The sequence below is a fragment of the Vigna umbellata genome, chromosome 7, assembly GCF_029865625.1.
Source record: "Vigna umbellata cultivar VRB3 chromosome 7, Vumbellata_1.0, whole genome shotgun sequence".
Lineage (NCBI taxonomy): Eukaryota > Viridiplantae > Streptophyta > Magnoliopsida > Fabales > Fabaceae > Vigna > Vigna umbellata.
The window spans coordinates 31,300,289-31,312,011 of NC_142171.1; the positions used below are offsets into that span (position 1 = coordinate 31,300,289).

General features: G+C 35.7%; 1 protein-coding gene across 1 annotated transcript; it reads left to right on the top strand.

Annotated features, from left to right (window-relative positions):
• Positions 1–2,876: 2,876 nt before the first annotated feature.
• Positions 2,877–4,857, top strand: LOC124849203 (uncharacterized). Its single transcript, XM_047327105.2, has 4 exons — positions 2,877–3,695; positions 3,789–4,012; positions 4,098–4,232; positions 4,449–4,857. The coding sequence occupies exons 1-4, from the start codon at positions 2,877–2,879 to the stop codon at positions 4,855–4,857; spliced, it is 1,587 nt and encodes a 528-aa protein (XP_047183061.2).
• The last annotated feature ends 6,866 nt before the right edge of the window (positions 4,858–11,723 follow it).

The window sequence follows — 11,723 nt, forward strand, 5'->3', positions numbered from 1 at the left end:
ATTTAGTCTCACATCGCTTAGTATTGTGAGATGTTGTTCTCTATTTAGGTAAGCAACCCTTTATAAAGCTTGAAAGACACACCCAAATATGTATATATATATATATATATATATATATATATATATATATATATATATATATATATATATACACACACACACATTCTAGTGTAGTGTGGACGTAGGTGTACAATACATAGGAATTTATACAATGAACCATGTTAAATTCTTGTGTTGTTTATTTCTCTGTCATTTTATTTATTGTTTTGTTCCTAACAACTGGTATCTAAGCCAGGTTACCAAGACTAACCTGGTTGTGATACTAGTTGTTAGGTTTATTAAGGGAGATGGTTCATTGGGGAGACAGAAGGCTAAAGAGAGCTTAGACCAACCATATAATAGATTGACATCGCTTTCAATTTAAAACCTTAAGTTAGTGGATTAATGGGTCACCACCCTCCTTATATGGTGCTCCACTTTCAGGTCAATTTAAAAACTTAACACTGATATTATTATTAATATCAGGTCAGAAAACCCTGATTTAGAATAGAAAAACACTAGGCTAGAAAACCATAAGTCAAGAAGGTCTATTGAAAATCACAACCTCACAATAATAATAATAATAATAATAATAATAATAATAATAATAATAATAATAGTAATAATAATAAGCATTTAAAATACTAAGGCAAAAACCATAAGTTGGAAGTAACATTTCCAAACTTACCAAGAAGAAAAGATGAAGATAACCGTCTAAGAAAAGTCAAAGCTAAAACTACACTAAGGAACTTAGGGTAAAAACACAAGACTAAGAACTTGAACTCTCAACATAGAAAACCTACACAAAACTTAGAACCTAAATTCTCCACATAGAAAAGCTTAGAAAAACACTTAGGTTCTTAGGAAATAGAAAAACTTCTATGTCAAAACACCCAGACACACGGTTAAACGATGCTGTGCCTAAAGTGTCTAAAAGAGTTGCTTCTACGTAAAAATATCCAGACGCACGGCTAAATGCTATTATGCCTAAAGCGTCTTAGAGAGTTGGAACAAAACACTTGATGTGTATGATACCTGAAAACGGTATGTAGGCTAGCTCTCAAAATAAAAACAAGTCAAGACGATGGTACTAACAAAACAAACTAAAAGATTTAAATATTAAAGGTTTAATAGCTTATTTGGTCCCCACTTTCGTTGGATAATGTCAATTCAATCCCCATTTTTAAAAGTGTTTGGAATATGTCTGCAGTTAGTAAAATTTGCATCAAATTTGTCCCTTCCGTTAAGTATGACCAAACAGAGTTAATGTGTTGATGATATGGCACCAGTTATTGGCAACGTGTCAATATATCAGTTTGTCCGTGTTGACGTGTTAATTTTTAAGTTAGGGTGTTTTAATTTGGGGTTTCATTAAGATTAAGATAGGGTTTTTTAATTTGAGGAAAATATGATTTAGGGTTGATTTCTGCGAGATTAGAAGATAGAGTCGTTGTCGCACTTCACCTACATTGCGAACACATAGATCGTTGTCGCACTTCTACGTTGGATTTGGACGCGCATTTCCATAAATCGTGTTTGTGGGTATCACGAAAAGCGCGATTCGAAGGTTCGTTTATGGTAGCTTTGATATGTGTTTGATTCAAAAAGCGTGTTTTATGTTTGATTGTTGTCATTGTGGTCCCCCCATAAGTTTTGATTTGTGTATGCTTTGTCTGTTTATTGTCCGCCATTATCTGTGTGCATGTGCTTTGAACAGTGCTGCACCATTGTGGTTGTGGTCCCCCCTGATGCTGTGTGGACAACATTTTTTTATTCTCGTAATTGTGCTTTTGCTTTGTTTTACTTGTTTTTTGGGTAGGTAACATTTGGGTTAAGTATATATAACTGTAAATAATTTTGATATTAGTTTAGATGGCCGACTCATACGTTGAAATTGTGTTTCACCATGAAGGAGAAATTTGAAAATAATGGGACATTCAGATACCACTATGGTCAAACCACAACATTAAAAATTAATCCAGATCGATGGAGTTATTTTGAAATATTAAGCATTCTAAGGAGATGGGTTATAGGAATGTAAAGGAGTTGTGCTATTCATTGGGTCGTGGTCCTATGTTAGAAGATTGTTTAGAACTGTTATCAAATGACAAAGGTGCATGTCATATAGTCAATATTGCTATGTTGAATGGTCAAACTCACCTTTATGTTATACACATGGTGTGTTAGCCTCAATATCTTCTGGACTTGGAATACTCTTGTCAACCAGAAATTGAGAGACCTAGTGGTGAAACAGAAGTTGAAAGAGAGAGAAAGTGTTGAAAAGCAAGTTGAGCTAGAGGTTGGTGAAGATGAGGTTCAGGCAGTAGGTGATGTAGAGCCTAAGGTAGAGGCTGAAGTAGAAGTAGAAGTTGAGGTAGAAGTTGAAGTTGAGGCAGTGCCTGATGTAGATGTTGTGGTAGAAGGTGAGGTAGAAGTTGAGGCAGAGGCAGTGGCTGATGTAGATGTTGTAGTAGAAGGTGAGGTAGAAATTGAGGCAGAGGCAGTGGCTAATGTAGAGCCTTAGGTACAAGTTTAGGAAGAGGGAGTGGTTGAGGTAGAGGGTAATGGTGTGGAGGGACAGGGTCAGGCTGATGTACAAGCTTATGAGTATGATGTTAGAAGTTGGAATGGGTCTGAAGAGGATGTCTTCACTAACGAGGGAGACGAAGTGGAATGTGATATATTTGAAGCTACTAACCAAGTAGAAATTGGTGGACCTAGGGGTTTATCAGAAAGTGATTGGGAATGATAGTTTGAACAGTGTTGTTGAAAGTGACAACACAAATGATGATAGAGATGGTTATGGGGATTTTGGGATTTTTTCAATGCCCAAAAGTATGGAACAATATAAATGGGAAGTGGGCACGCATTTCCCTGAGAAAAGAGATTTTACAGAAGCTATAAGAACGTATGAAGTAGAGAATGGAAGGAAATTAAAAGTTTATAAAAATGACAAAAGAAGAGTGTGTGTCAGATGTTCTGGGGCAAAAGGAAAATGTCCATGGTATGCATATGGTGCATATAAGGCAGCTGAAAATACATGGCAGCTAAGGAAGATTATAAACAAGCACACATGCAGTAGGGAATTTAACATCCGTTTAATGACTTCAAAATGGTTGAGTGGGAGGTTAGAGAAGACCATAAAAGAGAATCTCAATATTAATCTTTATAACCTCCAAAACAAAGTTTCTAAGAAGTGGAACATTGATGTTTCTCAGTCTACAACGTGTAGGGTAAAAGCAATGGGTTTTAAACAAATAGAAGGTGATTTTAAAGAACAATATAAAAGACTCTATGACTATGCAAATGAGTTGCTTCGGTCTAATCCTGGTTCAACTGTCAAAGTTAAGGTTGAACCTAATGCGGACAATCCAATATTCAAGAGAATATATGTGTGCTTCAAGGCCTTTAAGGAAAGCTCCGTGTCTTGTAGGCCTATTATAAGTTTAGATGGTTGTTTCTTAAAAGGAAAATATGGAGGTGAGTTGTTAACTGCAGTTGTAAGAGATGAGAATGAGAAAATGTGTCCTTTGGCATATGTTGTTGTTAAGGTGGAGAATAAGGACAATTGGCTTTGGTTTTTACAATTACTCATTGATGATCTTGGTGGTGTGGAGCTTTCTTCAACAATCACATATATGTCAAATCAACAAAAAGTGAGTAACGTAGCCTATTGCTTTTTTTTTTATCTTTGAAACCTTCATGTCTTGTATTATAACTTGTATAACTTCATGTTTTTACTTTGATAGGGACTTTTGCCAGCATTACATGAACTTCTATCTTGTGTGGAACAAAGATTTTGTGTGCGTCACGTTTATGCTAATTTTAGGAAGAGATTTCCTGACCAAATTATAAAACGTCTATTATGGAATGCAGCATCATCAACACACCCTCCAGCATGGGAGGCAGTGATGAGAGAAATTAAAGATGTCAATCCAGATGCCTTTAAATACTTGCTAGCAATTCCACTAAGGTATGTCATATTTAAATCCATTCTTCATATTTACTTATGTTTGTTTTCCTAGTTGATATATTTCACTTCTTATTTGTTTAATTAGATTTTGGTCACGTTCAAGGTTTACGGGTAAAGTTGTTTGTGACACCTTAGTCAATAATATGTCTGAAGTTTTCAACAGTGTCATATTACATGCCAGACGTAAGCTCGTCATCACAATGTTGGAAGATATTCGTATGTATCTCATGAAGAGATGAGCAACAAATAGACAGAAAATAACTACATTTGAAGGTTTTCTTTGCCTGAAGATTAAAAAAAGATTTGGAAAGGAATTACACATGACTAAATTTTGGATACCTAGGTATGTGCACATCACTACATCAGAATCTGGACTTCATTATGATGTTTTAAATTTTTTACTTTAAATACTGATTTAAATTGCTTATCATTGCAGTTGGTCAGGACATAAAATTTTTGAGGTGCGACACACTTCAATGATTGATGAGAAGTATGTTGTTGACATAGATAAAGTCGAATGCAGTTGCAGAAAGTGGACTTTAACAGGAATCCCATGCTATCATGCACTAGTTGACATGAATTGTTTGAACATCAATGGAGAAGACTACGTCCCAAATTGGTTTAGAAGGTCAACATACCAAGAAACATATATTCCAATTATATACCCTGTCAATGGTCATCACCTATGGGAAATGACTTCTCAGCCTGATGTCTTGCCTCCACCTAAAAGGGTGTTACCTGGTAGACCAAAAAAGAAGAGAAGGCTAGAGGCTTGGGAGCTAAAGAAGGATGACACACAACTAAATCAAAATGGAACTCATAAGAGAGGTTCCATGTGTAGATAGCTTGGTCATATAAGAAAATACTTTCCCACAACGTCCTCCAACAAAGCAATCTCAATCAAGTCAGCAACCTGAAATCGAGCCAACTATAGGACCAAGTTAACAACCTGAAACCCAGCCAACTACAGGACCAACTCAACAACCTGAAACTCAGCCAACTACAGGACCAAGCCAGCTTACTCAATGTGGATTTGAACAAACACAGCCATCTATAACAGGACTTTAGAAGTTATTTAGAACATTCACATGTATTTTGAACATTGACATCACAGTATTGACAAGTTTAGCTTAAGTATGTTACAACCCAATATTGGATTCTTTGTAAACATAGTCATGTAGTTTGAACTTCATTTTGAATTGGGTATTTTGTAAGCTGCGATATGTATTTGGATGATTATACTGTGATTATAATTCAATGATAGTTTGTCTTTTGGATGTGCATTTGATTTTCGATTTTGTGATTATAATGTCATTATCATTTATGTACATTTCATGTGCATGTCCAGTATAAATTAGTTGTAATGTATATTGTGATGACAGGAATATGCTTCTTTGTTGTGATGTATACTCATGTTACAGGTACTCATCTTTGACAATGCAGGGGACACTTACATCACGTGATTACAATAATCTTATGTGGTCAAAATGTATAAATGCACTTCTTACAAATTTACTGCACATAATACTCGTCCAATGCACATTCAGAACCCACAAATTTACTACACCTAATTTTCCTCTTTGCTTTTCAAATCTCATTTCAGTTACAATGATTGTGCTTAAACCACTTACTCAATTTTTTTTGTCAGTTACAATGAGGATGACACACCACTTTCTCATTTTATTATCATTTCAATCTAAAGTTCAATTAGCTTATGTTGTATATATCAGACAAAGTGTATATTCAAACAACAATACCAGATGCACAAATTCACATTTCTCATTGATTTCAAAACATCATATTACAATAAGGTGTTCTTCATAATAACTAACTACTAGAACACATCATGGACTTTTAAACATCATGAACACATCATGGACTTTTATCACAAAAATTAAACTCCAAACCTTGTAATTAGGGTAGCCCCAGAATTTCTTCTCCTCATTCTTAATTGTTTTTGCCACTCTCAACACAACAACCTCCCCACAATGGCATATTTGGCTTCCAACGAATCCCCTGGATGTACCACCACGAGAGCTCACCCATGAGCAAGACGAACATCCTTGATTCAAAGACATTGACACTTCAAAGCCAACCCCAAAACGGGACAAACACGAACCACGAACCACTTCGCTAAGCAATTGCGAACGAGGGAACACCATATCGCCAAAGATGAACCACCACCCTACTACCAACAAACAACGCTAACATCCAAACCGTAAAGAACAACAAAAGAAAGGAGAAGAAGACCCATCACTGTACCGTGTGCGCAACAAAAAGGAGAAGAAGAATTGGTTCTATCTATGCCCTAAATTAAATTTTCCCCAAACTAAAAAACCCTATCTTAATAAAACACCATATCTTATGTTAGTAAGTAACACGTCAGCACACATAAACTGATATACTGACATGTTGCCAATAACTAGTGTCATATCATCAACGCATTAACTCTGTTTGGTCATAGTTAACGGAAGGGACAAATTTGACGCAAATTTTACTAACTATGGACATATTCCAAACACTTTTAAAAATGGGGACTGAATTGACATTATCCAACGAAAGTGGGGACCAAAGAGGCTATTAAACCAATATTAAAATAAAAGAAAGCTTGAAACAAGCTAAATGTTATCTATTTAAGAAGAGACAAATACGAAAGAAGTGTTCTTAAACAATACTTTGTCCAACGATAAAGTCTTTATACAACACTTGGCAAATATCTATTTAATGGCAAACGACAATATATCGGAAAGGTAAGTAAGTTCCTCTAGAAATTTTGTTTATAGTGATAATGAATTACTTGATACTTATAGAAATGTGTGTATTATTTTATAAATATTTATTTATGATATATTCCACATAATAATAGTTAAATAAAGGCTTAAATGCTTACTTAGTCCCCATGTTAATAGCTGAATTTCTGTTTAATACCCGGTTTTAAAAATGAAGACATTAGGTCCCTATGTTATGAAAAATGTATGACTTTAGTCCTGTCCGTTAAGTTGGTGGTAACGGTGTTAACTCCGCGCTAACGTGGCTACACTTCTTTTCTCTCTCCTCTGCTATTCCTGACACCTTCTCATTTGGGCATTGGTTCTTTTGTTTTGTTGTGAAGCAAAAGGCATAGTGTGTAATAAACAAGGCTTTTAGAATCATATTCTTGCACCACAGACTACTTACACTTCAACCTTCACAAGTGCAATCGCTGATTAAATATGGATAAACTCGGTGGAAAAAAAAATACACCTCTTATTTATAAAAACAAAATATAAAATAATTTATGTAATTTTAAAGATTAAGTTAGGAGAAGAATGAAAAATTTCCGAAAAATGAAATAAAATATAGACAATAGTTAATAAATATTTGAGATTAAAATAATTAACATGAAATACAAATTTACAAATAATTAGATATAAATTGGAGATTAAGAAGTAAAACGTGTAGCAAGCTTGATTTTAAAGCCTAAATATAGTTTTCCATATTCTAATGATAAATTAATAATATATTTTAAAAAGTAGGTTAATTAATTTATTCCTACCTTTTGAAGTAAAAATATGGAAACGGAATTAAGAAGGCGAGTACGAAGATAGTAGAACAATTCCTACCATTACTATAAATCCCATTGCTTTCTTCACAGCTTCCTCTTCCTCTTAGCCTTCGCTTCTCTTTAGCTCCACCATCTTTCCCTTTCCCTCTCTTAGCCTTCCATTCACGATGACTTTCACAATGGATACAGTTTCGGTGTTAAACCCTAAACTCGCCCATTCCAACACCCAGGACTTAGAGCTATATTGCACACATTTCAACACCAGTGTTGGTTTCATCGTTCTAGCCTCATTGATAATACCACTTCTCCAGTCTTGTGTGTTTCCAGTTTCAAGGGAAAATATCAAAGTAATTCTGGTGCACGAGCATTTCCATCAACTGGATCCACACGGGCCATGGGTTCACCAACTCCACTACCTTCTTCGGCGGCGGCTCCAGGGGGTTTCATCGTCAAGGGAGAGCGGCGGCTCAGGTTGGTTGCCGTTTTGAGGGGGAGCTACCTTGGATTGGCACCAGGCTCCAATGCGTTGAAGCGTTTCTTGCTTCTGAGAACACTTTTTCTCTGATCGAAGACGAAGCTGAGATGGGCGGAGAGGGAAGAAGGTTTGGAATCAGGACTAGGGTCTGGTGGGGTTGTAGAGAAAGGTTTGGTGAGAGAGAAATCATGAAAATCATTAATATACAAAAAGCATAAGGTGTCAGGAAGAGCTGAGGAGAGAGGAAAGAAGTGTAGTCACGTTAGCGCGGAGTTAACACCGTTACCACCAACTTAACGGGCAGGACTAAAGTCATACACTTTTCATAACATAAGGACCTAATGTCTTCATTTTTAAAACCGGGTATTAAACAGAAATTTAGCTATTAACATGGGGACTAAGTAAGCATTTAAGCCTTAAATAAAACAATGATCAGATTATCAAAAGTTGTGCCAAAAGAAAAGTCAAGATCACTTTTTGATAAAATCCCTGAAAAGCACACACATTCTGATAAAAGACATCATCCTATGACTGACACCTACACAAATATCCAGAAGGGAACAAATCTCCTGACATCATCCTAAGACTGACATCATCCCTCTAGTAATTCATTGTATTAAATGCTTACTTGTGTAAGGTGAGAGAAAAAGAAAGATGAGAGAAACACCTGCGAGTGCTTAAACTATTTTGTATTGTAATCAAATCCTTTTTGTGAGAGTTATGGTCCGAACGACTTGTAAGCAATCTATGATTGCAATTCTAGAGAGAATTCAAACACTTATAACTTAACTCTGAAAGGTTAAGGAAATCTAGACGAGATCGTCTAGTACTAGGAGTGGTGAGAATACTCAAGGAAATCTCAACAGGTTGCTAAGTACCAAGAGTAGTGCAAATACTTAAGGAAATCTCAACGAGTTGCTGAGTACTAGAAGTGATGCGAATACTTAAGGAAATCTAGGCGGGTTGTTGAGTACCAGGAGTGGTGTGAATACTAACTGAGGGTAACTAGAGGTTATTCGCTAATCAAGGATACCAAGAGTGGTGAATAATACTACACGACCAGAAGTGGGGGAAACTAAACTAGATGTAGTTTCTCAAAGGTACTGAGAGCGTTAAGGGATACCAGGAGTGGTGAATAATAATATGCACTTACGAGTGAGTTAAACTCAATTGTACTTCATTGAATATATAATGGAACCCTCTAAGTTAAGTTAGAGGAGAATTGGACGTAGCCTTAACAGATGAACCAGTATAAAACATTTTGTGTTTTTATCTGTCAATAAATGATGTAGTTTGTTAACTTCTCCTATGTTCTCTCTTTGATAATATGCTTTATGCCACTTAAGGTTATTGCCTACGTTCAAATTTGGATATGCTGAGTTGGCCAAGTAAACGATCTCTCTAGGACAACGTTTACTAACCAAGCTTACCAACTCATAAGTGTTACATACATCATGATCAGATTGCAAGTTGCAAAAAGTTATGGAAACATTATTCAACCCCTCTCCCCTTTTAGTGTTTCCTCACACCTTTAATTGGTATCAAAGCCCTCCTCAATGAGCTAGTTCTTAATAGAACTCGAGGCAATAGTTCAAGGGCTTGTGGATCAAGGTCTAAAAGATCCCTAAGGAACATGATATACGGGAGTCAAGATAAGGCAGTAAAAATGAGCATTTCTTTTCAATCCCGAAGGGTGGCTTATGGTTGTTAAAGAAGTAGGCTCTAACAAAGAATCATTCTTCCTTTTTTTATTTAAAAGAATGCTCATTAAGGAGATCTCTATCTTTAGGAATATTGAAGATATAAAGGAATGTATCTTTAATTCGTGGATAAAGTAGATATCTGGATCAACCACCAAAGCTCACGAGTCTGAAAAGCAAACATATGAGTTAATGCTTATAAGGGCAAGAAGAGACTTGGATAAGTCCACGGAGAACATTGAAGGAAGAGCACAAAAGTCATAAGTCCACCAACACTTATCTAGGAAACATAAGGAAAAATAAGCAAGGTGATCCATCGAAGAAATTAGAGAAACTATATAGAACAAAAGTCAACCACACAAGCTCGCGGTAGAGAAATCAAGATGGGAAGCTATCTCTACAAGCTGCAGAAGAAGATCCGAACTAAGCTATGGAGAAATAGGTATGAGCTTCATTCCTTCTCTCAACATTAAATTACCTCATAAAATATTATAACTTCCTATAAACATGTTAAATATGTTATAATGGATGCACATGTTATCATTCTATTAGGATTCATAGAGAATTTAATGTATGAAGGAATATATGTATAGCATACTACATTTAATTTGGAGAACTATGTTGAAACTCTCCAAACAATGTAGGAACATCTGATTGACATAACACCCATAGTGAACCATTAGGATAGAGAAAATACATAGGATATTAATTTTCTAGACAGAATATTCTAGGAATTAATTAGGATCAGGAAGTCCCTAAATAGATACGGCTAGGACAAAATCTAGGAAATGTAGTGGAGGATGAAATATTAGGCCCATAAGCTAAACCACGGTTAACCTCTTCACCATTCTCTAATCTACCTACTTCTCGCTAAGGCGAAACAAAAGGCACACCTAAACTTTACTTTGAAGCAAACACGAAGAAGCTTACATTAAAAAAAAGGAGAAAAAACAAATCAAAATTAGAGGACATCCTAAGGATAAGAATAAAACTTAATTAGGTAAATACAAAAAAATGTTGAGAGATGAGACATGAAGACAACAGGTATGAAGAAAGAGAGAAAAATTACAGAAGGAGGTGTTGGTGTTGAAGTGGGAGGAGGGTGCTTGGAGAAGGGTTTGGGAGTGTCGGAGTTTGAAATGCGGTTGAGAAGGACAAAAACAAAGTGGGGTGCTTTGTTGCATAAGGATTGCCTTTTTCCCATTTTCACTTACGGAACTCGAATCTTGGTATTTTCATAAACATGGGATTTTCGTCCACGACGTATGGGAGATGACGATGGAATAGTGTTGAGGATGTGAGAAAGCGATGGCGTCGACAACATAGAGGCGATGACATCGACAGCATGGAGGTAATGGCTCATAGGAATGTGTGAAAACAAAGAAAAGAGAGGTGCTTTGAAAATGAACTGAAACCTTCAAATGAACTGAAAAAAGAAAACTAGAATTAGGGATTTACACCTACTATGAATGGTAAGGAATCAATAATTATAGTAGAGTCTTATTATGATAGGTCTTCTAAAACCTATTATAATATGTTCTGATCATAATGAATATCAATTATGCCACCGCGCCTAACTTACTATGATAGGTGGTTTTTACCTATCATAATACATGTTACTTTTATTACGAAAATGTCACTGCTACATTTATTATGATCTAAAGTACGTCATAATATCTTTGAATTTTATTACGAAAATGTTACTGTTCAATGTATTATGACAGGTCGATTTCACCTGTCATAGTAAGCCGTCATGGAAACCTTATTTTCCACCAGTGATAAGTAAACTTAGAGATAAAGAAGCATGACTTGTATAAGTGGCGCTTGGAACTTAAACAAAATGTTTCAAGATTAAAGAAAGGGTTGCAAGTTGATAAAAATCTTAGAATTACACTGAAAGTGCAAGATGAGTTGTGACAACTTGTAATCGATGAGAAGATTGGTGTGAAGTAGGCATCATAATTGTCTTATCTCTCTAGAAGAGTTCGACTT

Coding starts and splice junctions, on each gene's coding strand:
- LOC124849203 (XM_047327105.2), top strand. CDS start 2,877: ATGGAACAATATAAATGGGAAGTGGGCACGCATTTCCCTGAGAAAAGA. Junction 3,696..3,788: donor ATATGTCAAATCAACAAAAA/GTGAGTAACGTA, acceptor TTACTTTGATAG/GGACTTTTGCCAGCATTACA. Junction 4,013..4,097: donor TTGCTAGCAATTCCACTAAG/GTATGTCATATT, acceptor TTGTTTAATTAG/ATTTTGGTCACGTTCAAGGT.